Source organism: Molothrus ater, chromosome 16 (assembly GCF_012460135.2).
Source record: "Molothrus ater isolate BHLD 08-10-18 breed brown headed cowbird chromosome 16, BPBGC_Mater_1.1, whole genome shotgun sequence".
Lineage (NCBI taxonomy): Eukaryota > Metazoa > Chordata > Aves > Passeriformes > Icteridae > Molothrus > Molothrus ater.
In genome coordinates, this window is record NC_050493.2 from 2,267,318 (window position 1) to 2,294,791 (window position 27,474).

At 56.3% G+C, this 27,474-nt stretch overlaps 3 protein-coding genes across 5 annotated transcripts; 2 read left to right on the forward strand and 1 right to left on the reverse strand.

Moving 5' to 3' along the window:
• Positions 1-32: 32 nt before the first annotated feature.
• On the forward strand, positions 33-11,772 carry TOP3A (DNA topoisomerase III alpha). Its single transcript, XM_036392807.2, is given in 21 exon segments — positions 33-150; positions 923-1,177; positions 2,421-2,480; positions 3,027-3,100; positions 3,729-3,804; positions 4,329-4,437; positions 4,877-5,020; positions 5,519-5,689; positions 5,903-6,003; positions 6,137-6,211; positions 6,326-6,408; positions 6,528-6,735; positions 6,898-7,083; positions 7,253-7,382; positions 7,706-7,819; positions 7,899-8,064; positions 8,473-8,616; positions 8,895-9,017; positions 9,262-9,524; positions 9,527-9,973; positions 10,890-11,772. Coding segments are annotated over 20 exon segments (3,033 nt in total). The 5' UTR covers positions 33-150; positions 923-997; the 3' UTR covers positions 11,069-11,772.
• A 1,036-nt stretch (positions 11,773-12,808) lies between these two features.
• On the reverse strand, positions 12,809-17,384 carry MIEF2 (mitochondrial elongation factor 2). 3 transcript variants are annotated; one of them, XM_036392810.2, is made up of 4 exons: positions 17,320-17,384; positions 16,662-16,836; positions 16,019-16,196; positions 12,809-15,135 (listed from the first exon to the last, which is right to left on the reverse strand). In XM_036392810.2, exons 2-4 carry the CDS (start codon positions 16,827-16,829, stop codon positions 14,090-14,092), a joined length of 1,392 nt encoding a protein of 463 aa, XP_036248703.1. In that variant the 5' UTR covers positions 16,830-16,836; positions 17,320-17,384; the 3' UTR covers positions 12,809-14,089. The 3 variants fall into 3 exon arrangements, with proteins under 3 accessions (XP_036248703.1, XP_036248705.1, XP_036248704.1); XM_036392812.2 differs by lacking the exon at positions 17,320-17,384 and adding an exon at positions 17,166-17,254; XM_036392811.2 differs by lacking the exon at positions 17,320-17,384 and adding an exon at positions 17,156-17,237.
• Positions 17,385-17,482: 98 nt separating this feature from the next.
• On the forward strand, positions 17,483-27,367 carry FLII (FLII actin remodeling protein). Its single transcript, XM_036392667.2, has 30 exons — positions 17,483-17,579; positions 18,616-18,726; positions 19,780-19,851; positions 19,979-20,059; positions 20,372-20,457; positions 20,606-20,767; positions 20,862-20,965; positions 21,058-21,233; positions 21,313-21,470; positions 21,560-21,644; positions 21,928-22,075; positions 22,201-22,334; positions 22,448-22,660; positions 22,740-22,919; positions 22,992-23,074; positions 23,154-23,228; positions 23,445-23,528; positions 23,594-23,765; positions 23,848-23,952; positions 24,157-24,348; positions 24,552-24,740; positions 24,831-24,970; positions 25,085-25,310; positions 25,498-25,652; positions 25,761-25,821; positions 25,905-26,033; positions 26,110-26,216; positions 26,354-26,459; positions 26,542-26,607; positions 26,760-27,367. The coding sequence occupies exons 1-30, from the start codon at positions 17,517-17,519 to the stop codon at positions 26,892-26,894; spliced, it is 3,798 nt and encodes a 1,265-aa protein (XP_036248560.1). The 5' UTR covers positions 17,483-17,516; the 3' UTR covers positions 26,895-27,367.
• The last annotated feature ends 107 nt before the right edge of the window (positions 27,368-27,474 follow it).

Consider the following 27,474-nt stretch of genomic DNA (forward strand, 5'->3'; position numbering starts at 1 on the left):
GGAAAAGAGGAAAACCGAGGCGGAGCGGCGGCGGGAGGGGCGCTGCGGAGCATCTCGGGAGTTGTAGTTCCGTGCCACCGCCGCGGCTGCGCTTTACGGCAGGACGTGACGGAGAGGGGGAGCGACAGCGGAGCGCGGGAGGTCTGGGAGGTGAGGGGGGAACGGGAGAGAAAAGGGCGAAAGGAAAGGGAAAGGGAAAGGTCTGCCCCGGGTAAGGGACAGCCCGAGGGGGATTCGGGTGGCGAGGGGACTGCGCTGCCCCCGGTAAGGGACAGCCCCAGGCGGGCGAGAGGGCTGCGCTGGCCCGGGTAAGGGACAGCCCAAGGGGGGATCGGGAGTGATGAGGGGACTGCGCTACCCCGTTAAGGGACAGCCCATGGGGGGATCGGGAGTGATGAGGGGACTGCGCTACCCCGTTAAGGGATAGCCCAAGGGGGGATCGGGAGTGATGAGGGGACTGCGCTACCCCGTTAAGGGACAGCCCATGGGGGGATCAGGGCTGATGAGGGGACTGCACTATCCTTGATAAGGGACAGCCCAAAGGGGGATCGGGGTGGCGAAGGGGCTGCGCTGCCTTGGTAAGGGAGAGCCCGAGGGGGATCGGGGGTGGTGAGGGGGCTGCGCTGTCCCCGGTAAGGGAGAGCAGGAAGGGGGAACTGGGGTGACGAGGGGACTGCGCTGCCCTGGGTAAGGGACAGCCCCAGAGGAATCGGGGGTGACGAGGGGGCTGCGCTGTCCCGGCTATGGGGGAGAGGGCAGCCCCAGCCGGGCAGGAGAGGGCCGAGGGACGGGCTGCGGTACCCCCGACAGCTGTGCCTGCAGGGGGGGCTGCCCTTGGTGACACCTTTCTCATCCCCGAGGGGCTGCCCCGAGCCTCCTGGGGTGCCGAACGGTGACCCCGGCCGTCTCTCCATCCCCGCAGCACCGGCCCCGGGACGCGGAGCAGCAGCAGCAGCAGCAGCAGCAGCAGCAGCATGCCCTGGCCTCACCTCCTGTGATGAACCTGTCGGTGCGGCTGTTCCGCAGGGCCAGGATGCTGCCCCAGCCCTGGCGCTGCTTCTCGCGGGCCGCGGAGGAGCTGGCGCTGCAGAGGATCCGCAGGGTGCTGTGCGTGGCCGAGAAGAACGATGCGGCCCGAGGCATCGCCGAGCTGCTCTCCAACAGGAGGATGCGGCGGGTAGGAACGGCCCAGCCACATCGTGCTGCCCCCTGGGGCACAGAGACAGGGGTGGGGCGGGTTTGTGTTGTGTATGGCAGCCCCAGCACTCCTGGCAGAGCTTGGCATGGCCACTCCACATCAGCACATGGCACACTTGGCACTGGTTTTGTCCCTGAACACACGAGGGTACAAGAATGTTCTGTGGACAAACATCACTTGCCCAAATGTATTTGGGAGTCTCAGGTCCTTGTGGGTTAAGCAGAGAGGGAACTCAGCTCCCTCTGCCTTCCCATGGTGAGGGCTCACTGGGTTCTTCCTGGATTAGCAGTGCATGACAAGGGCTTCATAAACTGCCACCATCCATTGGCATGCATTTCCCTGTCTAAAAGCACCACTTCTGCAGCATCAGCAGTGTCAGGGGTTTACTGGAGGTCACCAAATAAAGCAAAAACAGGCTGTGGTTTGAAGAAAAATTCAATTATTTCTACTCTCTGCTGCTGTGCTAACAGTTTGCAAAATCACTTCCTGTTTCCAAACTGAGTGCCACATCCAGCTGTTCCTGAACACCTCCAGGGGTGGTGACTCCACCACTTCCCTGGGCACTTGCAATGCTTGATAACCCTTTCCATGAAAAAATTCTTCCTGATGTCCAGCCTAAACCTTCCCTGGAACAGCCTGAGGCTGTTCCCTCTCACCTTGTCAGCTGGGAAAAGAGGCTGACCCCCACGTGGCCCTAACCTCCTTTATTTGAATAAAAGGTGTCATTGAGAACCTGGATGCTGACAGACCCAATCAGGACATCAATCATCCCGCTTCTGTAAAAAAAAAGTAGCAAATACACAGTCTAGAAACTTCCATGAGCCCCAGTTAGGTGGGAGGTAGCCTTGGGGACACTGTTTGTCACTTGGAACAAGATAGGAGTTTCTAAAAACTGGCCAGCCCCATTAAATAAATCAGTTCCTCATTATTCATGGAGAGATAACCCTGGCACCACCTACAGGAATGGTTTAAAATCCTCTTACTTTGGAAATCACCATTTCAGTGTCTCCATAAATGATAGAGGAGATTTCCATCCCCTTGCTGCAATTCCCATTAGCTCCAGTAGCTGGTTTTCCTTTGCCATGTGCCTCTTGTGCTCCATCCCAGTGTGGACAAAGTGGGGCAGGATGGATTTGTTTCCTGTTAAAAAATTTAATTAAAAAAATTAAGAATTTGTGTCCTGTTAAAAGCCAGAAACTCAGATTTCTCCTTTTCCTTCCAGCGAGAAGGGTTTTCCAAGTTCAACAAAATCTATGAATATGACTACCAGATGTTTGGCCAGGTAAGAGTTTTCTCTCCATCTGCTGCTGGATTAATGAAGTACAAATACTAATTAATAAAAGCCATTTGTCAGGAGTTACAAAACACAGCTCCAGCCATGGGGTTGTTCTGCCCAAAGATGAGAAAAAGTCAGATGTTATTTTCTTTGCTCCACCACCTGTTTGGTTGCTCTAAATCTTTTAACTTTCTGGTTTTATGTCAGTCAAAAATATGTTGCTGTTTAGAATTGGGAGCTTCCTACAGAAATTGAGGATGAGGCCATGGATAGAGCTTGTTGTGATGTATTAGTTTTGGTTGCTCCATCCCTGGAAGTGCTCCAGGCCAGGTTGGATGGGGCTTGGAGCAGCCTGGGACAGTGGAAGGTGTCCCTGCCATGGCAGGGGTGGCACTGGATGGGCTTTAAGGTCCCTCCCAACCCAAACCATTCTGGGATTAACAGGAGAAAGGTGTCACTAATCATTTAAACTGAGAACTAAAGGGAGATTTTGGGCTGGAGGTAGTTTCTGGTGAGTGATGGGCGCTAATTTCCTCTCTGTGCCTCTTGCAGAACGTTACCATGGTGATGACATCCGTGTCAGGACATTTACTGGCTCATGATTTTATCATGCCATTTCGCAAATGGTTGGTACCTCGTGGCCCTGGCAGGGAGGGGAAGGGCTCTGTCACCTCCTGGCCCTCACAGGAAGGATTTGTCACCTCCTGGCCCTCACAGGAGGGGCCTGTCACCTCCTGTTCTCATCCTTGAAACTGCAAGCTCAAAGACAAAGGGGCAGGGAGAGACTCTGACTCAGAGCAGGGTGATGAGTACCAAATTTTATAGAAAATAGCCAAAATATTGTTTCAAATTCCTGTCTTCAGAGTGCTAAAACCCCCTGAAGACATAATACTGGTTAAAATACATCAAGGCAGACACAGGGAATTAAACACCCTCCAAAATGGGATGGTTTTGTGTTCTTTGTTCAGCTATGAGCTGTTCTGGGAAGCAAGGTGCTTTCTCTGCCTTACCTCCTTTTGTATTCTGGCCTTCAGATAGGACAAGCTGCTTGTTGCCTTCCAGATTTGCTGTTTTCTCTGGCTGGTTTTTCACTCTGTTGCTTTGAGAAGTTACTCAGCATTTCATTTCTGTTGTCTGAAACAAGGCCTGTAATAAAATACATTAATGCCAGTACTTAGGGAGCACCAAATAGTGTCTCACAAATAGTGTTTTAGCTTATGTGATGCACACATACATTTCTCCTCTGTTTTCCAGGCATAGCTGCAACCCTTTAGCTCTTTTTGATGCTGAAATTGAGAAGTTTTGCCCTGAAAATTACCTGGATATCAAGGTACATCATGGTTAACACTTTGAAACTGAGCTCAGGGGTTGGCTCAACAAATCTTGTCCCAGACAGAAGGATGATCTTACCTTTGCCCTTAACATCCAAATTTCTGCAGTTTAGGAGATTCCTCATCCATTTCCTAGGACTGTATATGCTGTTCATTTGTGGCACTGAAACTCTTGTTCATGTGCAAGTAGTGCAGTGAAGGAACAGCTAAAAATAGAAATTTTTTTTCCAACAAGGTGGAATTGATGATTGTGTCTCAGTTCTACAGGAAAAGACATTTTTAGAAAACAGATTGTGGTACAACCTGCTCCAAGCCAAACTTTTTAATAGAATTAGATGTAAATAAATGACTCAATTCTTTTAAAAGCTGCCTGATCTCCCGAGACACACAATTACAAAATGTTATTGCAACAACACATCTCCATGGATACACATTGCATTTGGTGTTCAGTGAGTCATTCTGAAATGAAATGACAGAGCAAGTGGCCTGGAATGTTCTCCCTGTGTTGTTTTTCTCCTCTCAGAGAACCCTTGAACGAGAAATCCAGCAGTGCCAAGCCCTGGTGATCTGGACTGACTGCGATCGAGAGGGAGAGAACATTGGCTTTGAGATCATCCACGTGTGCAGAGCTGGTGTGTAGAGATCTCCATCACTCTGACTTCTATTAATGGTTTAACAACTCCTTCAGCAAAGGCAAATTCTCAATTTTAGTGTGTCCAGGTTAAATGCTGGCTAATTCTAAAAATGTGGCTGTGATAGGCCAGAAATGCAACCAGCTGTTGGATGCTGTAGAATCAGTTGACAGCACGCTCTCTTAAGCACTCTGACTCAGAGCAGGGTGATGAGTTCCAAATTTTATAGAAAACATCCAAAATATTGTTTCAAATTCCTGTCTTCAGAGTGCTAAAACCCCCTGAAGACATAATACTGGTTAAAATACATCAAGGCAGACACAGGGAATTAAACTGACTCCAAAATGGGATGGTTTTGTCTTCTTTGTCACTGTTTATCAGTCGCTCCTCTCTGTTGGTGATGGAGTCCCTGTGATTTCTCCTGTGTGTGTGTCTGCAGTAAAGCCAAGCCTGCAGGTTTTCCGGGCGCGGTTCTCCGAGATCACCCCTCACGCTGTCAGGGCAGCCTGTGAGAACCTCACCCAGCCCGACCAGAGAACCAGCGACGCCGTGGATGTCAGGCAGGAGCTGGACCTCAGGATAGGCACGTAAACGTCTCTTACTGGAACCTCAACTCAAGGCAGAAATGCCCTCTGCAGTCTCTTGAAACTGATTTTTAGATCAGATGTGATTAAAACACATCTTATGTTTTACTGGAAGTGTGCTCTTTGAATCAAAAAATCATCAACTGCCAAGATCAAATCCAGTCTGTGATTGATACCGTCCTTGTAAACAAGCCTAGAGCACTGAATGCCACATCCAGTTGTTTCTTGAACATCTCCAGGGATGGTGACTCCACCACCTCCCTGGGGAATCCATTCCAATGTTTAAAAGACTCTTCTCTGAAGAGATTCCTCCTGAAAAGAGGAAATTTCTCCTTGAAGCAAATATTAAATTTATAGCTCATGCAGCACTGAGAGGCTTCTTCAACTGAGTATTAAATGGAGTAAAATTAATACTCAGAATATTAAAAAGATCTGAAGTACTGTGATTATCACTCAGCATTGTTATATTCAGTGTGGTGCTCATTTTGTTCCCTCAGGTGCTGCCTTCACCAGATTCCAGACTCTGAGGCTGCGGAAGATCTTCCCTGATATTTTAGCAGATCAGCTGATCAGCTATGGCAGCTGCCAGTTCCCCACACTGGGATTTGTAGTTGAACGCTTTAAAGCCATCCAGGCTTTTGTTCCTGAAGCCTTCTACAAAATTAAAGGTATGTTTGGGGAAAAAGTCCTGGGCTCCCTCTTCGAGGGTTTGATGTGGATAAAAAGGAAAAACATTGGAGCAACTTGACACAAAAATGCTCCAGAGATAATTTCCTCTTCCTCTGCCATGAGCACTGAGCAGAGCTGGAAGGTTTCCAAGCTCCTTTGTGGTATTTCCATTTGGTGGCTCCTGCATCAGCCAGCTCTGTTGTCCATCACAGTGACCCACGACCATGAGGACGGCAACGTGGTCTTCAACTGGAAGAGGAACCGTCTCTTCAATCACACGGCGTGCCTGGTCCTTTACCAGATGTGTATGGAGGTAGGAAAGCTTGTAAATAGTTGCATAATCCAGATTCAGCCAAACATTCCCTGTCTCTGTCTTGCTCAAGACTTTTTAAGAACAGTTTGTGTAAACTCCTGAAGGATATGTGGGTTTTGCTTACTCTGTTTAGGATCCGGTAGCGACTGTTGTTGACGTTGTGAGCAAGCCAAAGAGCAAATGGAGGCCTCTGCCCCTGGACACTGTGGTATGTTTGAACTCTGGGTAGGGTTTCTCTGGAAAGAGCTTTGAACAGATGTTTTACTCACTGCTTTGAATTATCCACTAATACTTTTGGGTTTTCTGGCTCTTCCCAATGCAGGAACTGGAAAAATTGGCTTCCCGCAAACTGAAAATAAATGCGAAGGAAACAATGACAATAGCAGAAAAACTCTATACTAAAGGGTAAGAAAGCAAGACTTGGCTTGGTAAACTTAATTCTTCTAAAACTAAATGGCCTTTTGTTCTAAATGGGAAGCATCTTGGAGCAACTCTCAAAGTGGTCTCCTGTCTTTCTTCCTAAGGTTCATTAGTTACCCTCGAACTGAGACCAACATTTTCCCCAAGGAGCTGAACCTGTCTGCCTTGGTAGAGCAGCAAACACAGGACCCAAACTGGGGAGGGTTTGCACAGAGGATTTTGGATGAGGGTGGGCCAACCCCTCGGAGTGGAAACAAATCTGATCAGGCTCACCCTCCCATTCACCCCACAAAATACGCCAGCAACCTGCAGGTGGGTGTAACCAGAGAGAACTGGATGGGTTGTGTTGCTTGATAAATAAAGATAAAATCTTAACCTGGTCATTAGCACAAAATCCTCACCTGAGATCCCACTGATTTTGTGATGTCTTGCTGACCTGGGAGGACACTCACCCTTCTCACTGTTTGATCTCAGGGCAACGAGCAGAGACTCTACGAGTTCATCGTGCGCCACTTCTTGGCTTGCTGCTCTCAAGATGCCAAAGGACAGGAAACAACCGTGGAGATTGACATTGCCAACGAGCAATTCATTGCTCAGGGACTCATGATCCTGGCCAGAAATTACCTGGAAGTGTATCCTTATGACAAGTGGAGTGATAAGGTAATCCCCTTGAGTAACATAAGTGGGAGAGGCTAAAGTAGCACTTCACTGCCAACTTCAGACCTCTCTGCACAACATCTTTTGACCATTTCTGGCTGTTTGACTCAGAGCCTTTGTCCTGAGTGAGTGGACCAGGAAGCAGTTTCAAAGAGACTCTCCTTCTCTCCAGGTTATCCCACTGTATCAGAAAGGGTCTCGCTTTCAGCCCACCACAGTGGAGATGGTGGATGGGGAAACCAGTCCTCCCCTGCTCCTCACAGAAGCAGATCTCATTGCTCTCATGGAAAAACACGGCATTGGTCAGTACTGGGCAGCATGGCCTCTTGCTCTTGGCAGAGGGAATTCTCCAAATGTTGCTGCAGATAAGAAATTACTTAAATGTGCAGAAAAAAGGGATATAAAGGGCAAAGTCCAAATATCCTCAGGAGCCTGCAGAGTGCCTCCAGTACCCAGGGAGGTGGGAAGTTTTGGGTTCAGGGTGTGCTGCCAGCACCTTGCTGACCTCAGTGCCAGCAGGACACGAGGGCAGTGCTGCTCCTCACCATAGGTTGTGTCCTTGTTCCTGGGCATAGGGGAAATCACTTCTTGGCTCCTGGTTTGGCTGACATCTCTCTGCTTCCAGGGACTGATGCCACCCACGCCGAGCACATCGAGACGATCAAGACGCGGATGTACGTGGGGCTGACGGCAGATCAGCGCTTCCTGCCCGGCCAGCTGGGCATGGGGCTGGTGGAAGGTGAGGGGAGGGCCCTCACAAAGGTGGCAGAGGCCTTACTGGCTCCTTCCTTTCACTTACCATTCCACATATTCCTCAGGCTATGATTCCATGGGCTATGAGATGTCCAAGCCTGACCTTCGAGCTGAACTGGAGGCTGATCTAAAACTGATCTGTGAGGGGAAGAAAGACAAATCTGTAGTGTTGCAGCAGCAGGTCCAGAAGTACAAGAAAGTCTTCACTGAAGCTGTGGCCAGAGCCAACAAGTGAGTACTGTCTTTGCCCTCTTCCTTTTGCTGGGAGGTGCTGGCTGCTCTTCTGGGTCTCAGTCTGGAGTGGGGGATTCTGTCACACTCTTTCCCTGGAGCTCTGCCCCCTGTGTTGTGGTATTTGTGTGGGAAAGGATGACTCAAAGCCTGGCATGCTGTCAGGAGTTCCTCCTAGCCAAGGGTTTAAACCAGGATGAGCAGTTAAGATTAAATTTGGGGATAGCAACATGCACTGACCTCTGATGTTGTACCCATACCTTTCCTGTTCCAGAAGTGTGGTGCTGAGTCAATGTGCTCATGGAGGAGCTCAGAGGGGCTGTGTGGGGGGCAGCAGGCTCTGAGTCACTGCAGCACCTGACTGCTCTTTGCAGAGACACACAGGATGCTCTGCTCCTTTCTTTACAGGTTAGACCAGGCCCTGGCTCAGTATCTGGGAGAAGCTGCAGAAGTTCCAGAGCAGGATGAGGTGTACCCAGAAACGCCCCTTTCTGTTCGGAAATGTCCCCAGTGCAACAGTGACATGGTCCTGAAGACCAGGAAGAATGGCGGGTGGGTGACCTTCCCTCTTGTAGCCTCCTGTGTTGGTTTGTGTCTCTCCAGGCTTCCATTTACCCCCTGTGGTAAAAGCTTGGAAACCTTGGGCTGCAGCTTGCTGACTCCACCAGCTACATGAGCTGTGTGGACTCAGCTGAATCTCTTCTCAAGTAGGTATTTACCCTGAAAACGTGCAGTTTTGACAATTTCTGATGGCTGAGAAGATACAAGAATTGATCCCAAACTGTCTTGAGTTTGCCTATTCCTCATCCAGTGCCCTTGTCCCTCGGCAGGTTCTACCTCAGCTGCATGGGCTATCCAGCCTGTAAAACTGCAGTCTGGTTCCCTGATTTCGTGGTGGATGTGACCAGGGACGAGAGCATCTGTGATGTGTGTAAACCCCATCCAGTTCACAGGTAGGTCATGCCAGTTGTCCCTTGTTGGACATTGGGGCAGAGACTTCCATGGGCTAGGCTGGGCAACCATTTTCCATTCCAGTCTTGGAAAGCTGGAATAGCACTTTGCTTAGGGATGGAAAGAAGAGGGGTTGGGGAAACTGGCCTCCATATAGCAGAATCAAAACAATAAATATAAGTCCAAGTATAAATTGAGGTCTGTTGATGAGAAACTGGCAGACTTTGACTCTTCCTTTCCTTGCAGACTGAAGTTTAAATTCAAGAAGGGCAGCGTTCCCCCTGTGATGCCCCTGGAGTTCGTTGGCTGCATTGGAGGCTGTGATGAGATGCTGAAAGAGCTTTTGGACCTCAAGTACTTGCACAGATCATCCCAACCTGCATCATCCACCCCCCAACCTGGGCATCACCTGCAGGCCAACCACTCCCTGAACAGATCCAGCAGTGAGACCAGGCAAGCCAGGGGGACCTCAAACGTGGCACGGGGACACCTGCTCTCCATCAACTCCTCCAGACCCCCAGGGCTGCTCCTCCAGCTGCTGCAGACGATGGCAATGCTGTGGTGTGCAACTGTGGGAGCGAGGCGCTGCTGCTGACCGTGCGCAAGGACGGCCCCAACAAGGGCCGCCAGTTCTACAAGTGCAGCTCCAGCACCTGCAACTTCTTCCTCTGGGCTGACGAGCAGCCACAGGACAGAGGCAGCTCCACGCCGCTCCAGCCCGCTGCTGCAAGAACCCCAGCAGGATTCCAGCGGCCAGGGGGAGGCAGGGAGCCCCTGGGAAGCAGCAGCTGGGACAGTGGTGGCAGTGGCGGCACGGTGTGCAGGTGTGAGCAGCCCGCGGTGACGCGCACCGTGCAGAAGGACGGCCCCAACAAGGGGAGGCAGTTCCACACCTGCCCCAAGCCCCGGGAGCAGCAGTGCGGATTCTTCCAGTGGGCAGATGAGAACGTGGCACCAGGTACGGCCGGGCTGGGGGCACACTGCAGGGCTGCAGGCTGTTCTTCAGCTGAACAGAACAAGGAGATGCTGGAGAGGGTCCAGGGGAGGCCACAGAGATGGTGGGGGGTCTGAAGCATCTCTCTGGCTGAGGGAGCTGGGCCTGTTTAGTCTAGAGAAGAGAAGACTGAGAGGGGATCTCATTAATGCTTGTAAATATCTCAAGGAAGGATGGTGCCAGGCTTTTTTTTTGGTGGTGCCCAGTGACAGGATGAGGAGCAACAGCCAGAAACCAAAACACAAGAAGTTTGACCTCAACATGAGGAAGAACTTCTTTACATTAGAGGTGGCAGAGGTCTGCAACAGCTGTCCAGGGAGGTGATAGTGTCTCCCTCTCTGGAGACATTCAAACCCACCTGGCACGCCAGGGAAACTGTGCTGCTCTAGTTTGGGGGGTACAGGGAAAGGGCAAGTCAGTCTGGAGCTTTGATCAGAGATGAAACTGTGTGGAAAGATGCTGAAAAGAAAAATAATGACAAAACAAGGGTGCAAAAGAGAGAAAACTGATAAAAAGGGACATAACCAGGTAGAGAGGGGGAGATGTGGTCTGAGAGAGATCCTCCTCAGACATTTGAGCCTGAAGGGGCAAAATCAAACTTTCAAAGCTACTTAGACCCCAAGTTCTCTGCCATGTTTTGTTTCTGCTTCAGCTGCAGACCAGAGCATGCAAGCAGGCAGATCAGCTTCCCCTGTGCTGTTCCCACATGTCTCTTATGCTGCAAGAGAAATGGGTAACATTTCACTGTTCAGATAAGTCTGAAGCAAATGCAGGTTCAGGAATAATCTGAGAATCTTTGATCTGCTATTTTGAACTTACCTTGTGTTTCTCACCTATTTATCTTTTCAAAGATTCTTAAATTCAAGTTGTTTATCTCTAGGCCCTTCTGGAGATGACTCTTTGAACCACTTTGGCAGCAATGGATACTCCAGAGGGTTGGGAAGCAAGGCCAAGAGACCAGGCAATCTCTCCTCAGCATCTGCTGCCAAGAAGCCACGGACCTGCAGCATTTGCCACCAGCCTGGGCACACGAGGAAAACCTGTCCTCAGAACCACTGAGCTGGGATGGGGCTCTGAGAGCCTGCAAGGACCACAAATGTGAACTCTGCAGGAGCCACAGGGAACTGGACTTGGGAACAAATCCCTTGAGTGTTTTTTGGAGGGGCTGGTTGCAGGCTGCTCCTGCCAAGGGATGCCATTTGTTTCAGCAAGGGTTCAACCAGCTTGGAAAAGTGGTTCCACTACCAGGTTTTGTTTCCAGCTGCTCTTCTGCTGAGCAGTTTGGGAAGGTCTGGACATTTCAAGGAAGCACTTGGAAGCTGAGTCTGTGGAGAAAAGTGCACTGCATCATCCCCCTGCACCACCCTGGTGTTGTTCCTGGCCTCTCCATGCAGGGAAGAGCTGGATCAGGACAGACACCAGGGCTGCCAAGCTCTGCTCAGTCCCTGCCTTTCCACAGTGTGGAATTTAAGTTCCCTTCTCAGTTGATGTTACCTGAGCAACATTCCCCTTTTTTGTCACCCTTACCTGGGTTGTCCCTGCCAGTGAAGGAGGGTCAGGTGCAGAGGAGCTGGATCTGGTGCTTGCCCTGGGAGGAGCTCAGCTGCAGTGCTCAGGAAAAGCCCTCATTTTAGATGGTTCCTGAATTTGAAGGCAAGTTCTTCCTCAAACTTTGAGACATGCCTTTGTGATGCTGCTAGCTGATGAAAGTTATTTTTGTCAAACTAATGAGTTTCTTATTAAAATATTATTTAAATTTTAAATTTGATGCAGTGACACCTAAGCTTTCCCTAATTATTTCTTCCTACATCAAATAGTGAAGCTTTTACTGTAAAAGCATCCAGCCAAATCTTGCTCTTTCCAATCACTGGAACAATAGAGGAGCTTTCTTGGCAGAAACTCCCCACAGCAATTTAGAAGTGAGCTACAAAGAGATGGGAAAAAGTTTTTATCTCACCAGCTGCATCTGCTGACCTGGGACAGACAGACAGAGCTGGCTGAGCTGAAGAGAAGCTCTGTTTTCCTGTTCTGAGTCCAGACTGAACTCCCTGGGAGGCCAGGCTGCCTCTTCCCTCGCTGCTGGGGCTTCCTCTGTTCATCAGAGGAGGGAATCTGCAGGATTGCTGTGTGCTCTGCTGCCAGGAGCTCCAGTGCTGCTCAGGACCCTGCACGGAGCAGTTCCTGGGGCCAGCACTGAGGGGATGGGCTGGAGCCCTTGGAGGGCAGCTGGAGCAGAGCCCACAGCTCTGAAAGAGAGCCTGAAACCCTGCAGCAGTCCATTGCTATCAGGCCTAAATCCATGCAGACAGCCAGGAGAATTTGGGTTGCATTTCCCTGTAGCCCTCACTCCCACCATCAACAGCCGTGGCCTAAAAATACTAACATGACAAGGTTTGGAATGCAGCCACTGAGCCAAGGCAGGGCAGCAGCCTGGCCAGCCACCTTGGAATGGCAACAGCAGTGAGAAGCAGCTGTGCAGGACACAGGGAGCAGGTTAAACCTTGCTGGTGGATCAGCCAGGACCAGCTTTAGGAATCTCAGCCTGGGCAATGCTCAGCTGAGCTCTGTAAGTGGTACAAGCTCAGTGTCCACAGCTCCCACACTGCAGCCAGGCACTCTGTGGGTTCAGGGCTTTGGAAGAGGATGAGGAAGACTTTGCAGGATGGGATCTGACCATCACCAAGCTCTCCAGGCAGCAGGGACATGCCCTGGGTGGTTCCCAGGAAGGCCGCACAGCTGGGGAGTCATTTCAGCCCTTAGCAGGGGAAAGGAGACAAAGGAGAGCTGACAGCAGAGAACCAGTGTGCACAGCGAAGGTTTATTCTCATCACTAACACCTGGGAAGTGGTTTGGAGGAACAAAGGAATTGTCAAGACTGGGGGAAAAGCAGGTTTTTTTCCTCGCATAAACAAGATGATAGCTGTAAAGAAAACTAAACCACAACAGCTGCTCACAGTGAAGTCCACAGGATTTCTCCAGCTCCACCCACGAGCACAACAGCTCTTCCCATTAAATATAAGAATAAATTGCTTTTCTCTGGGACTAGAGCCAGACCAAACCCTACTAGCAGCCACTCAAAGGAAAAGAAAAAATCAACAAAATACCCAAACAAAAGATATCTTCTTAATAAAAAGCATAAACCACTTCAGTTCTTGCAAGCACTCTGCTCACATCATTCCTGCCCTGCTTCCCCACCCCATTCCAGGGTGCTCCAGGGAAAAAGGACCTCAAGACAGCAGCAATACATGTGTGAAAAGGTGACCAGACAGACTGGGAGGGGACAGGTACCTGCAGACAGACACTGGCAGCCACCCACCCACTGGGGAGGGCAAACAGCCCTGCTGCAGCCTCCAGCTGAAACCAGGAGCTTCCCCAGAGCCAGCAGCTCTTGTTCAGGACATCTTCCAGCCAAACACTGCACGGGACAAGGGCCCCTTCTTTGGGGCAGCATCAACACTGTCAGAACAAAGAGGTAGGGCTGAGCTCACCCCTTCTGGAAGAGTCTCCAAGGAATGAACCCCCATTTGCTATGGCTGTACCATCCAGCACCCAGATCACCCACAGGGCTTATTTTGGATTGGCAAAATCCTGCAGGTGGGTGAGGCTCCCCCTGCCCCGAGTGCTGGCACAGTGAGGCCACACAGGCTGCTGGTGACAGGACCAACCCAGGACGTGGCACCTGAGGGGTCTGCAGGACACAGCAGCAGGAAGGGGCTGCTCCCCTCCAGCTCCAGCTGGTCTCAGAGCCTGAGGGGAACCTGACAGCTGGGACAGGCAGAGGACACTGGAGCCAGAGACCAAACATGCTTCACTGGGCTCCCAGCAGACAGAACTCACATGTGTGGTGTGGGCTGCTCTCACCCCGGGTTCAGCAGAGCCTCTGAGGCAAAGGCTCCTTCTGCCAGCACCCACCTCTGCTCAGGCACGTTTTATTCACACAGGAAACGTGGGTTTTTTCCTCATAAAGTGCAAGAACTTTGCCTCTTACTGACTAGTCAACTAGAAGCATCACAGCCCTCACAGCAGGGAGCAGCAGGCAGGGGAGCAACACCCCACATTCAGGAGCTCCCAACACACCAGTCACTTGAGCAGGACCTCTGGCTCAGTTATGGCCCTGTAGAGCACAAAGCCCATCTCATCAATTTCCTCTTCCAAGAGCCCGGAGAACAGGTTGATTTTGGGGTTGAAATAGGAAGGCAGGACTCCTTTCTCCAGGGAAGCCACCAGCTCCTCGAGCACCTGCTGGAACCTGTCAGCAAGGCTCTCCTCTGCCCAGTCCGAGGCAGTGTCACTGAGGTGCAGGATCAGGTGGCTCAGGGGGCTGCCCCCCAGTTTGTGCAGCCTGGGCTGGCTCTTGCAGACGCCGTTCAGGATGCGCAGGCAGAGCTGCCGAGCCCCGGAGTCAGCGGCATCCAGCTCCTTCAGCCTCGACACCTCTGCCCTGTAAAAGCTCTCCAGCCACAGGTTTTCCACCAGTCCTTCAGGAGGAACAGCCAGAAGAACCTTGTCCTCCATTTCCACCACTGGCAAGAGGGTGATGCTCAGATCAACCTGATCGTGTTTGACTTCCAGCTTCAGCTCCCGGGAGGCCACCACGGGGTGGATGGCACAGCCCAGCAGGCCACCAATGGCAGGCCAGTTGATGGAGGCCACCAGCAGCTTGTGGAGGGTCTCGTTGAGCACGCTGGAGGACAGGTACCGGCCCACCATGAACCTGTCCCAGGGGCTGCACCCACGAGGGAAATAGCCCAGGTCGATCCTCTTGATCATCCAGTACTGGGGGTTCCTCACCACGGTGTCCTCTCCTGAGATGAGGCTCCAGAGCCCAGCGTCGAGGACCAGCGGGAGCATGAGGTGGACGTGGTCAGCTGCCAGCACCTCGAGGCCATCGAGCAGGGCCCCGCTGAGGGACAGGCGGCCGAAGGGCAGCTCCGGGAATTTGCTCCGCAGGAAGTTCTGCAGTTGGCTGCAGATGCTCCTGGCCAGCTGTGGGACAAGGGACACTTGGAACTCGGGCACAGCCAGCTGGCTGCTGTGTGAGAGGAGCTTCTCCTGCAGCGTGAGGCAGCGCACGGGGCTGGACTGGACCTGAGGAGCCCCCAGAGGGGCAGAGGAGCCCCTGGGATCTGTGGGAAGAGAAAGGAGAAGTCACAGCTCTGAGCACATCATCTGAAACCCTCAGCAGCACAAGGTGGGCCCAAACCAACCCCAAAACCTGACTGTTCCCAACCTCACTCCTCAGCCAGGGATGGGAACCAGGCAAGGGACCTGCTGCCAGGGTCAGAGAATCACAGAATATGCTGAGTTGGAAAGGACCCACAAAAATCATCCAGTCCAGCTCCTGGCCCTGCACAGCCACCCCAACAATCTCACCCTGCCCCTGAGAGTGTTGTCCAAACACTCCTGGAGCTCTGGCAGTCTTGAGGCCGTGACCCACTCCCTGGGGAGCCTGGGCAGTGCTAAAACACCCTGTGGGGGAAGAACCTTTTCCTAATATCCAACCTGACCCTCCCTGACACAGCTGCTGCTGTTCCCTCACATCTTGTCACTGATCATCACAGAGATCAGTGCCTGCCCCTCCACCTCCTCAAACGAGAATCCTACAGACAATCCTGCTCTGGGGCCATTATCTCAGGACATGCCCTGGACCCGGCTGGGCCACTTTCCCACTTGGAAAAACGCCATCTCCATGGGCAGCTGGACAAGGCAGCCTTTGTCTGCAGCAGCTCCCGAGCACACCTTCCTGCAGGCACAGCTGACCCAGAAAACGAGCACAGCCAGAGGACAGCCCCTGCCAGGATACCCTGGGTGTCACCAGAGGTCCTGCTGAGATCCTCTTTCCACAGGCATTGCCTAAAAAGGGGCTGAGGCTCGGGAGCCTCCCAGGAGGGCAGGCTCAGAGGGGTCAGCTTTCCAGACACCGAGCTAAAAATAACACAGAGCTCTGGCAGGGCCACCCAAGCAGGAGCACAGCAAGGTGATCCTTCTGCCTGGGCACCAGAGCCTCACCTGCCACCACAGGCTGGGCTGGAGACAGCAGGGGCGCGCTGAGGTCTTCCCTTCTCTGCTTCTTGGCGGGTTTTGGTGTTGTCTTGATCAATGCCAGGTCCTGCCAGCTGTCCTCCAGAGATTTCTGCTCAGCTTTGGGATCACCCTCATCCCGAGGGCTGGTGGCTCGGTCGATCAGCTGGAGGGAGGGAAAACCCACGAGGACAAGATGTTATCTTTGTTTTCTATGATTTAAGGGTGACAACAGCCCCTCTGGAGCACACACATGGAGGGACAGCCCCACTGAAGGCTTCTGCTCAGAAAAAAAAAACAGTTTGGGGGGGAGCCATAAATGTGCACATTGTCTTTGTGCAGGTTTTACATGGAAAACAGATACCCAACTATAACTTCAGTCCCTTTTGGGGACTTAAGTGCCTTTTGGGATGGGATAGCATATCCCAAATGCTCCAGGCAAAGAGGGATACATGCCCCCACAGGGTGGGAGCAGGCAGCTCTATGCCCATGCACTGCTGCCAGCACCAGTGCCATTTGTGCCATATGCAAGGAACCATCTCAGGAGCAAACATCAAGATTTGGGGCACACTGGAGCCAACCCAGCTCTCCTAGGCACCTTCTGGTGCCCTGTTCCCCATCCCAGCCTTACCCTCTTGACAGCCAGCGTGGCGATGGCCAGCACGGCGGCGCCGCTGACGCCCAGCACCAGCCTTGCATTGGCCAGCAGCACATCGAACACGCTGCCCAGCCCGTCCAGGACACTGCCCAGCCCGCCGCTCTCCTGCCGCCTGCCCCGCTGCTGCCAAAACATCGCCATGGTCACCCTGCGGAGAACGGGAGTGTCACCCCGGGCTGGGGGACCTGGCACCCCGGGACAGGCACAGCCGCAGGGTTTGGGGAACGAGGGGTTCCGCTGCTCCGCTTTCCTCCGGGATAAAGGCGCCCGCCGCCGCCGGGATGGCTGGGTGCGGCCAGGGGGCAAGGGTCACCCGGGGGAGCGACACACCGGGGGACGGACACACCGGGGGAGGAAGGGGCACCCCCGGGGCGGAACACACCGGGGGAGGAAGGGGCACCCCCGGGGAGGAAGAGGCTGCCCGGGAAAGGAACGGACACGCCGGGGAAGGGTCACCCGCTCCTCACCCAGCCCTACCGCAAAGCCTCGCGGGGCACCGAGGCGGTACCGCGGGAAGGGAGCCCCCCCGACCCCAGTGACCGAGGGGAGGCGGCACCGACGGCGGGACCGGGACCGGGACCTGCCCGGGCCCGGCGCTGCCCGCCCGCGCGCGCCCCCGCGCCGCACTCACCGCGCGCCCCCGGCACGGCCTTGGCCAATGGGGGCGCGGGCAGCGCAGCCCCGCCCACCTGCGCGCGGAAGTAGCGCCCGGCCCCGCCCAGTCCCCTGTGCGTCACGGCCGGGGCGGGGCCGGAGGCGGGGCCTGGCAGGGGGCGGGGCCTGTCGGGGCGCGGCGCCGCCTCAGGGTCCCCCCTCCGCCCTTCCGCCATGGCGGCCACCGGCGTCCTGCCCTTCGTCCGCGGCGTCGATCTCAGCGGCAACGACTTCAAGGTGCGGGGGAGCGGGAGCGGGGCACGGCCCGGCCCACAGTGCCCCGGCGGGACCGCGCCCCGCGGGACTGTCAGGCCTGGCTCGGCCCCCGGGGCGGGGGAATCCTAGGCCCGGCCCCGCCCGCGGTGGGTGACCCGGGGCAGTCCCGGTCCCGAGCCCACGGGCACTGCGGGGTCGGGGGATCCTTGACCCCCATCAAGCCGCTATGGTTGAGCCACCCGGCCCCCAGCCCACGGGGTCCCGGAGAGACCGGTGATCCCCGAGCCTCCAGCTCCCGATCCCATAGGACTGGGCGATCCCGGCTCCCGACCCCATAGGACTGGGCGATCCCATCTCCCATTCCCATAGGACTGGGCAATCCCGGCTCCCGATCCCATAGGACTGGGCGATCCCAGCTCCCATTGCCATAGGACTGGGCGATCCCAGCTCCCGATCCCATAGGACTGGGCGATCCCGGCTCCCGATCCCATAGGACTGGGCGATCCCGGCTCCCGATCCCATAGGACTGGGCGATCCCAGCTCCCATTGCCATAAGACTGGGCGATCCCATCTCCCATTCCCATAGGACTGGGCAATCCCAGTTCCCGATCCCATAGAACTGGGCGATCCCAGTTCCCATTCCCATAGGACTGGGCGATTCCAGCTCCCATTCCCATAGGACTGGGTCTCCATGGCCCCCAGCTCCCAGTCCCCTAGGAATGATCGATTCCCCTCTGCCAGCTCCCATTCCCATAGGACTGGGTGATCCCAGCTCCCAATCCCATAGGACTGGATCTCCATGGCCCCCAGCTCCCATTCCCATAGAACTGGGCAATCCCAGCCCTCTAGTTCCCAATTTTATGGGACCGCTTGATCCCAATCCCCACATCTCCCCATCCCTCAGGACTGGGTCATCACAACCCCACACTTCCCAGTCCCATAGCACTGCTCGATCCCAAACCTCCCCTGACCACTGAGCCTCAATCAGACTGAGGTTCCCAGATCCTCATCCTATGGGGCAGGTCCTCACCCTCCTCCTCCTCCCTCCTCCCTGCAGGGCGGGTACTTCCCGGAGCACGTCAAGGCCATGACGAGCCTGCGCTGGCTGAAGCTGAACCGCACGGGGCTCTGTTACCTGCCCGAGGAGCTCGCTGCTCTCCAGAAGCTGGTGAGCCCCGTGTTTTGGGGTGGAACGGGGCTCCCCTGTCCTGCTGGGGCTGTAGGATCTGACAGGATCCCTGCCAGCCTGGTGGCTCAGCAGCAGATGCTCCAGTGTCTAATAATAGCACTGAGCTACAATGCGTGGTTGAAATGGGATGCAGGAGCTGTCAGGAGTGGGGCTGGCATGGACTTGCACTTGGCTTCACCTTGTTTTCCTAGAAAACCAGATTAAAAAACATGCTTAGATCCTCTACCCTGTAGCAGAAGGGAAGGGTGATGTTCACAATGGGAACAATCAAGGTTTTTGGGGCTTTTTTCCCGTCTCCTTTGCTAAAATATATAAAAAGCAGGAGCTGGCAGCTGCCTGGTTTTGTTTTTTGGGTGGTTCAACCAGGCCCTTGGTGGAGTCGTGGCTCAGCTTGGCTTTGGTGGTGTCCACAGCACATCAGGGACCTCCTCCTGTCAGTGCCAGACAAACTCAGGGCTTTAAACGCTGCCAGGAGTCCCCATCCCTGTGCCAGGTGCAGGGAATCCCTCTGTGCCACTCCTGCCAGCCCTGCCAGGTGCTCGGGGGCCGCAGCAAGATTGAAATCCTGGCATCCCACCCACAGCCTGCCAGTGCCTTGTGTTCCTGAGCAGGCAACAGCCGGGCTGGTGATGCTCAGAGCAAAACATTTCCCCAGGGAAATTCCTCCCACCCCGGCAGTGCCCACGTCTGCCTGTTCCCAGTGAGAGGCACTTCCAAGGACTGGGATCTGTGTGCACAGGGACTGTGTGGGCCAGCTCTGGGCATCCCAGAGCACCCCAAACTCCACAGCAGGGCTGAGGTGTCCTCATCCCCAGGGGAGGAGGGATGTGGAGGCAGCACAGGCACGCTGGGCCAACAAACCAGTTTGGGACTGGGAGTGTGCCAGCAGCCCTGTGTGTGACAGGGCTTCACAAGTCCCCAACTCTCCTGGGATGGAGGAGCCTCCACATCAATGTGGGGGCCCAACCCTTGCCCTGCACAGCCCCAGCTCCTCTCTCTGCTCACTGGGGCCTGTCTGGGCCTTCCCTGCAGGAACACCTCTCCGTGAGCCACAACAGCCTCACCACACTCCATGGGGAGCTCTCCGGCCTGCCCTGCCTCCGGGTGAGTGTCCCCCTCCTGCCTCAGGGGTCCCCAGGCACCTCTGGGGTCTGAGGGCACACACACATCACACCTGGGCACCCTGGGGGCTCAGCAGGCAGCTGCATTCCTGCCTCTCTCCCCTTTGCAGGCAATTGTGGCTCGTGCAAACAGCCTGAAGAACTCAGGAGTCCCTGATGACATCTTCCAGCTGGATGACCTCTCAGTGCTGGTGGGTGCACAGGCTCCTCAGCTGATGCAGGAGCCAGCTCAGACTCCTGGGTCCCATTCTTGCACTTTGGTGGCTCCTTGTGCTCCTTGGGAGCACCAGTTCCAAGCCCATGGCTGAGCTCCAGGGCAGCTGGCTGTTGGCAGGGTAACCCTCTGGCAATGCCTCCTTTAAAGGCTGATGCCATGGATGGGCTCCCTGGGTTCCTTGTGTGCTGGTCCAGCTCCTGCTGTGCCCCTGGAGATGGCCCCCAGTCCTGAGGTTTGGGTAGTGGTGGCTGGGGGTGACAGTTGCTTTGTGCTCCCATTTTCCCAGGACCTGAGTTACAACCAGCTCACAGAGTGTCCCAGGGAGCTGGAAAATGCCAAGAACATGCTGGTCCTTAACCTGGGCCACAACAGGTGAGTCCAGGCTAGAGTGACCATCTCTCCTCCTGGCCATGGCCACCTCCATTGGTCACACTTTGCTCTGGGTCCTGCTCTCTGCCCCTCCTCAGGGGAGACCTGGTGCAGCTCCTAGGCCCTCCTGAATTTCCCCATATCCCTGCAGCATCGACACCATCCCCAACCAGCTCTTCATCAACCTGACGGATCTGCTGTACCTGGACCTGAGTGACAACAAGCTGGAGAGTCTCCCACCGCAGATGAGGCGCCTGGTGCACCTGCAGACCCTCATCCTCAACAACAACCCCCTGCTGCACGCCCAGCTCCGGTACAGCCCCGCTCCCCAGGCTGGCAGGGCTGCCACTGAGGCCCCTGCTCCATCCTGACTCTCCCTCTGCCCTCTGGCTCTCCCTGCTCCTCAGGCAGCTCCCGGCCATGACAGCCCTGCAGACCCTGCACCTGCGCAACACCCAGCGCACGCAGAGCAACCTGCCCACCAGCCTGGAGGCCCTGGTGAACCTGGCAGGTAGGGCTGGGGCACCCACAGAGCCCTCCAGGGGCTCTCCCAGCCCCAGTGTTAGTCTGGCTGGTGGTGTCACCCGTTGTTTCTTTCCCCAGATGTGGACCTGTCCTGCAATGACCTCAGCCGTGTCCCCGAGTGTCTCTACACCCTGGGCAGCCTGCGGCGCCTCAACCTCAGCAGCAACCAGATCACAGAGCTGTCCCTCTGCATCGACCAGTGGACCCAGCTGGAGACCCTCAACCTGTCCCGCAACCAGCTCACCTCCTTACCCGTATGTCCCTGCCCTCGTGTGCCATCCCTGCCAGTGGTTCCATGGTTCTCCCTCACCCCACCATCTCCTCCTTCCCCAGTCGGCCATCTGTAAGCTGACCAAGCTGAAGAAGATGTACCTGAACTCCAACAAGCTGGACTTTGACGGGATCCCCTCGGGCATTGGCAAGCTCACCAACCTTGAGGAGTTCATGGCAGCCAACAACAACCTGGAGCTCATCCCCGAGAGCCTGTGCAGGTAAGGAACACACAGCTGGATCTGCTGTGTCCCCAAGAGGGAACACAGAGGTTGTGTGGTCACAGGTCACCAGCATCACTGTCCCACAGGTGCTCCAAGCTGAGGAAGTTGGTGCTGAACAAGAACCGCCTGGTGACTCTGCCAGAGGCCATCCACTTCCTGACGGATTTGGAGGTGGGCACCCAGAACCTTTCAGTCTTGGGCTGGCTCCACCACAGCCCCAGCACCTCCTTAGGACCCCAGGGCTGTAGGGTGGGCTGGATGAGGCAATGGCAGGGGAGCTCAGGGCCAGTCCCTGCAATCTGCCCCATGGATCAACCCAGGCAGGCCATGGAGCTCCCCCACATCCCCTCATCTCACTGAAGCCTGGAGCGCTCCGGAGATCTCCACCCCATGCCACACTCCAATGTCCCTGTGAGCAGGTACTTCAGCAAGGTCTCTGTGCCCTCCCTGGCAGATCCTGGACGTGCGAGAGAACCCCAGCCTGGTGATGCCCCCAAAGCCGGCGGATCGCTCCTCGGAGTGGTACAACATCGACTTCTCCCTGCAGAACCAGCTCCGCCTGGCTGGTGCCTCCCCCGCCACCGTGGCCGCCGCCGCCGCGGGTACGCCTGCAGGGAGGGGGGCACGCAGCCCCTGCCTTGGCACGGCCCTGGCAGAGCTTGGGGAGTGAGCCCTGCTCCATAGGGTGCCCCACAGGCCGCCTCTCACCCTGTGCCCGTGTCCCCAGGGAGCAGCACCAAGGACCCGCTGGCCCGCAAGATGCGGCTGCGGCGGCGCAAGGACTCTGCCCAGGATGACCAGGCGAAGCAGGTGCTGAAGGGGATGTCAGATGTGGCCCAGGAGAAGAATAAGAAGATAGAGGTAGGGTCTGGGGTGGGAAAGGGGACCTGAGGGCATCGCAATGTCCCTGGCCTACCTTGGGTGCTGGCAGGGAGTTCTGGTTGTCCCTAATTTGACCTGTTCCTGTCCCACAGGAGAGTGGGGAGGCGAAGGCACCGGACCTGAAGACGCGGCGCTGGGACCAGGGCCTGGAGAAGCCCCAGCTGGACTACTCAGAGTTCTTCAGCGAGGATGTGGGGCAGCTGCCTGGCCTCTGTGTCTGGCAGATTGAGAACTTCGTGCCCACGCTGGTGGACGAGGCTTTCCACGGCAAGTTCTACGAAGCCGACTGCTACATCGTGCTTAAGGTACCTGGGGAGGACCAAGGCTCCCCTGCTCCCCTGCCAGGAGCTGCAGCCATCTCATCTCACACCCTGTCCTTCCCAGACCTTCCTGGATGAGAATGGTTCCCTGAACTGGGAGATCTACTACTGGATAGGGCAGGAGGCCACACTGGACAAGAAGGCCTGTTCAGCCATCCACGCCGTCAACCTCCGCAACTACCTGGGGGCTGAGTGCCGCAGCATCCGGGAGGAGATGGGGGATGAAAGTGAGGAGTTCCTTCAGGTGAGGCCAACCCCCAGCTCCCTGTAGCCCCTAACCCCTCCTGTCCCACCCTCACCCCCTCCCTGCCCCCAGGTCTTTGACAATGACATCTCCTACATCGAGGGTGGCACGGCCAGCGGTTTCTTCACCGTTGAGGACACGCAATATGTCACCAGGTACAGCTGGGGACAGGGGCTGGGGGGATGCGTGGGGCAGGCAGTGCCCCGTGTCCCACCATGGCTGTCCCTTCCCCAGGCTCTACCGTGTCTATGGGAAGAAGAACGTCAAGCTGGAGCCAGTGGCACTGAAAGGGACATCACTGGACCCCCGGTGAGTGGCCAGGGGACAGAGGGACCTTGCAGAAGGTTCAGCAGAATCCACCTGAGACATTATAGCTGCAGTTCTGTGGTGCAAATGTGCTATGCCAGCACCTTTCTACAAAAATATGGGTTCAAACCCCCTTGGTGCCCTGCAGGGACCCCCAGGATGGGGAGAATGCTCAGCACACCCCATTCTCTCCTGACTTCTCTCACCTCTCTCCACCAGGTTTGTTTTCCTCCTGGACCACGGCCTCGACCTCCTGGTGTGGCGTGGGAGCCAGGCCACGCTGAGCAGCACCACCAAGGCCAGGTAGGGCTGGTGGGGGTGCCAGGGTGTGGGGAGCCCAGCTGCCATCTCACCTGCTCCCACTGCAGGCTCTTTGCTGAGAAGATCAACAAGAATGAGCGGAAGGGCAAGGCCGAGATCACGCTGCTCACCCAGGGCCAGGAGACCCCCGAATTCTGGGAGGTGCTGGGGGGGCAGCCCGAGGAGATCCGACCCTGTGTCCCTGATGACTTCCAGCCCCACAAGCCCAAGCTGTACAAGGTGGGGAGCCGCATCCATAGGGTCACCAGCCCTGCTGAGGTCCTGCAGCCCCCACTCACTTCTGTCCCCATCCCCTCTGCAGGTCGGCCTCGGTCTGGGCTACCTGGAGCTTCCCCAGATCAACTACAAGCTCTCCGTGGAGCACAAGAAGAGGCTGAAGGCTGATCTGATGCCAGAGATGCGCCTGGTAGGATGGGGCGGGGAGGTTCTCCCAGTCTGACCAGTGAGACTGGTTTCGTGCCCCTTGTGCCTCCAGCCGTGCCCTGGGAGAGGGAGGTTCAGCCAGCAGCGCCTGGCGGGGGGATGCTCTGCTCTGTTGGGAGCAGGCAGGGTGTTTTCCAGCTGGGACAGCCTGCAGGTGCCTGACCCCTCTCCCCTGTGGTGCCCTCAGCTGCAGAGCCTGCTGGACACCAAGAGTGTGTACATCCTGGACTGCTGGTCCGACGTCTTCATCTGGATCGGGAGGAAATCGTCGCGGCTGGTGCGGGCAGCGGCGCTGAAGCTGAGCCAGGAGCTGTGCACCATGCTGCACCGGCCCAAGCACGCCATGGTCACCAGGAACCTGGAGGGCACCGAGTGCCAGGTGGGGCACGGACCCCTCAGACGGGTGCTGGGTGCTTGGGAGGGGGCTGAGGCCGAGGGTCTGTTACCTGCTCCCCAATTACACCTTCAACGACTGCACGTGGCACCCGGTGCTCTGGTCTGGTTGATGAGGCGGGGATCGGTCACAGGTTGGACTCGATGATCTTGGAGGTCTTTCCCACCCTTAGTGATTGTGTGCTGCAGGTGTTCAAGTCCAAGTTCAAGAACTGGGACGATGTCCTGCGTGTGGATTACACCCGGAACGCCGAGACAGTGCTGCAGGACGGGGGCCTGGCCGGCAAGGTCCGCAAGGACGCCGAGAAGAAGGACCAGATGAAGGCCGACCTCACTGCGCTCTTCCTGCCCCGCCAGCCCCCCATGCCCCTCAGCGAGGTAGGGCTGGGGACCCCCATGGATCCCCCATGGCGTGGGGCTGGGTGCTGATGGAGGAGCTGGGGGCTGACACAGCTCGTGGGGCCACAGGCGGAGCAGCTGATGGAGGAGTGGAACGAGGACCTGGATGGCATGGAGGGCTTCGTGCTGGAGGGCAAGAAATTCACTCGTCTGCCCGAGGAGGAGTTTGGCCACTTCCACACCCACGACTGCTACGTCTTCCTGTGCAGGTGACAGCTGGTTTGTCCCCTCTCAGGGACTGCAGGGCCACCTTGTCCCCAACATCCCTTCCCAGTCCTCCCGACTGTCCCATCCCTCGCATCATTCCCTGTTCCTGCCCTCAGGTACTGGGTGCCAGTGGAGTACGAGGAGGATGAGGAGAAAAAGAAGAAGGGTGAAGGCAAAGGGGAAGAGGAGGGTGAGGAAGAAGAGGAGGAGAAGCAGCCTGAGGAAGACTCCCAGTGCATCGTCTACTTCTGGCAGGGCCGGGAGGCCTCCAACATGGGCTGGCTCACCTTCACCTTCAGCCTCCAGAAGAAGTTTGAGAGTCACTTCCGTGGCAAGCTGGAGGTGACAAAGTTTGAGGGTGACACAGGGGTGCCCCAGCTTTGCCTTTCTTCTTCCCCAAACCCCTCTCTGCCCCTCAGGCTGAAGCAGAGACAGCAGCAGAGATAGGAGCTGGCAGGGGGGTGCAGCTGGGGCTTGGAGCTGTGTTTGGGAAGTCCCAATGCCCCTTCTGACCCCCACCCCTGTGCAGGTGGTGCGCATGACCCAGCAGCAGGAGAACCCCAAGTTCCTCTCGCACTTCAAGAGGAGGTTTGTGATCCACCGGGGCAAGAGGAAGGACAGGGTCAGCACTCCCCAGCCCAGCCTGTACCACATCCGCACCAACGGCGGGGCCCTCTGCACCAGGTCAGTGCCAGGCAGCACCCACGGGTGCCACATCCAGCTGGGATACCTGCTGGTGGGCACAGCTGCCAGCTCTCCCTGATTTGTGCCTTGGGGGGGCTCCATCTCCAGGTGCATCCAGATCAACACGGACGCTGCTCTGCTCAACTCCGAGTTCTGCTTCATCCTCAAGGTACTGCTCATGACTGAGCATCCTCAGGGCTGCCTGGGTGCCCTCCTGCCCCTCTGGGCAGCCCTGACCCCACTGTCCCCCAGGTGCCTTTTGAGAGCACAGACAACCAGGGCATTGTCTACACCTGGGTGGGCCGGGCAGCTGATCCTGACGAGGCCAAGCTGGCTGAGGACATCATGAACCACATGTTTGATGACTCCTACAGCAAACAGGTGAGCAGGGCTCAGTGCCACCTTACCTGAATGACAGTGCCCACCCAGGCCACACTCAGCCTTGTTCTCCTTTCAGGTCATCAACGAGGGAGAAGAACCTGAGAACTTCTTCTGGGTGGGCATTGGGGGCCAGAAGCCCTACGATGAAGATGCTGACTACATGAAGCACTCACGGCTCTTCAGGTGGGCACTGGCCTCAGAGCCCATCCCCTTTGGGAACCAACCAGCCAGAACAGCTGCTCCATCAGATCCCTGCCCTCTGCATGAGCCAAGTCCTAACAAACTCATGCCTGATGCTGTCCCTGTCTGTCTCCCTGCAGATGCTCCAATGAGAAAGGTTATTTCTCCGTGTCAGAGAAGTGCTCAGATTTCTGCCAGGATGACCTGGCTGATGATGACATCATGCTGCTGGACAACGGGCGGGAGGTGAGCTGGGGGCACAAGGCTCTCCTGGGTCCAGATCTTCCATGGCTCTGTGGGCTGAGCCCAGCTGCTGATCCTTTCGCAGGTCTACATGTGGGTGGGCACCCAGACCAGCCAGGTAGAGATCAAGCTGAGCCTCAAGGCGTGCCAGGTAAGACCTCCCTCCTTCCTGGGACTGCATGGGGGAGAATTTGGGCACTTCCATCTCTCCTCTGCGCCCTGACCTGGCTGCTGCAGAGCTCTGGGCTGGGGAATGTGAGGGTGGGTGAGGGCCAGGCCCCCCATGGCAATGCTCTGCCCCAGGTCTACATCCAGCACATGCGCTCCAAGGACCCCACACATCCCCGCAAGCTCCGGCTGGTGCGGAAAGGCAACGAGCCCTGGCCCTTCACCCGCTGCTTCCACGCCTGGAGCGTGTTCCGCAAGCCGCCCACCTAAGGGTGGGGGGCACCTGGTGCCCCGGGCATGGCCCCCCTGGCACAGCCCCCCTGGCACAGCCAGCCCAGCACCCGTGCTGCCGCCACCGCCAGGCTCAGCCTGGAGCTGCCTCCCCCCGAGCCGGGGCCAGGGGGATCACTGGGGCTGTCCCTCTGTCCCCCCTTCTCCCAGCACAGGGCCCAGCTCAGCCCCTGCCCTTCCTGGGGGGCATATGGGGTGGTGTGGGCCCCTGTCACACCCTGCTTGGGGATGCTGCTGCCCCAAACCAGTGCTGAGCTCCCCCCGTGGCTGGGGGACGGGAGTGACCCCCAGTTTGGGTGGGAGGATGCTTTGCTAAGGAGAACGGGGGGCAGGGAGCGAGGGGCTGTGAGCCCTGGGCCTTACAGCTGGTCCCTGGTGTCCTGGGGACTGGACCCCCAGCAGGGATCAGCCCATCTGGATCATATCAATAAAGGCTGTACTTCTCACCTCGACCCTGTCCCAGGCTCTGACTCACTCCCAAATGGGGTCACCCCCAACCCTGATCGTGCCCCTCTGCAGCTCAGCACTCACCTGTCTCCAAGGCTCAGCAAACACCTGC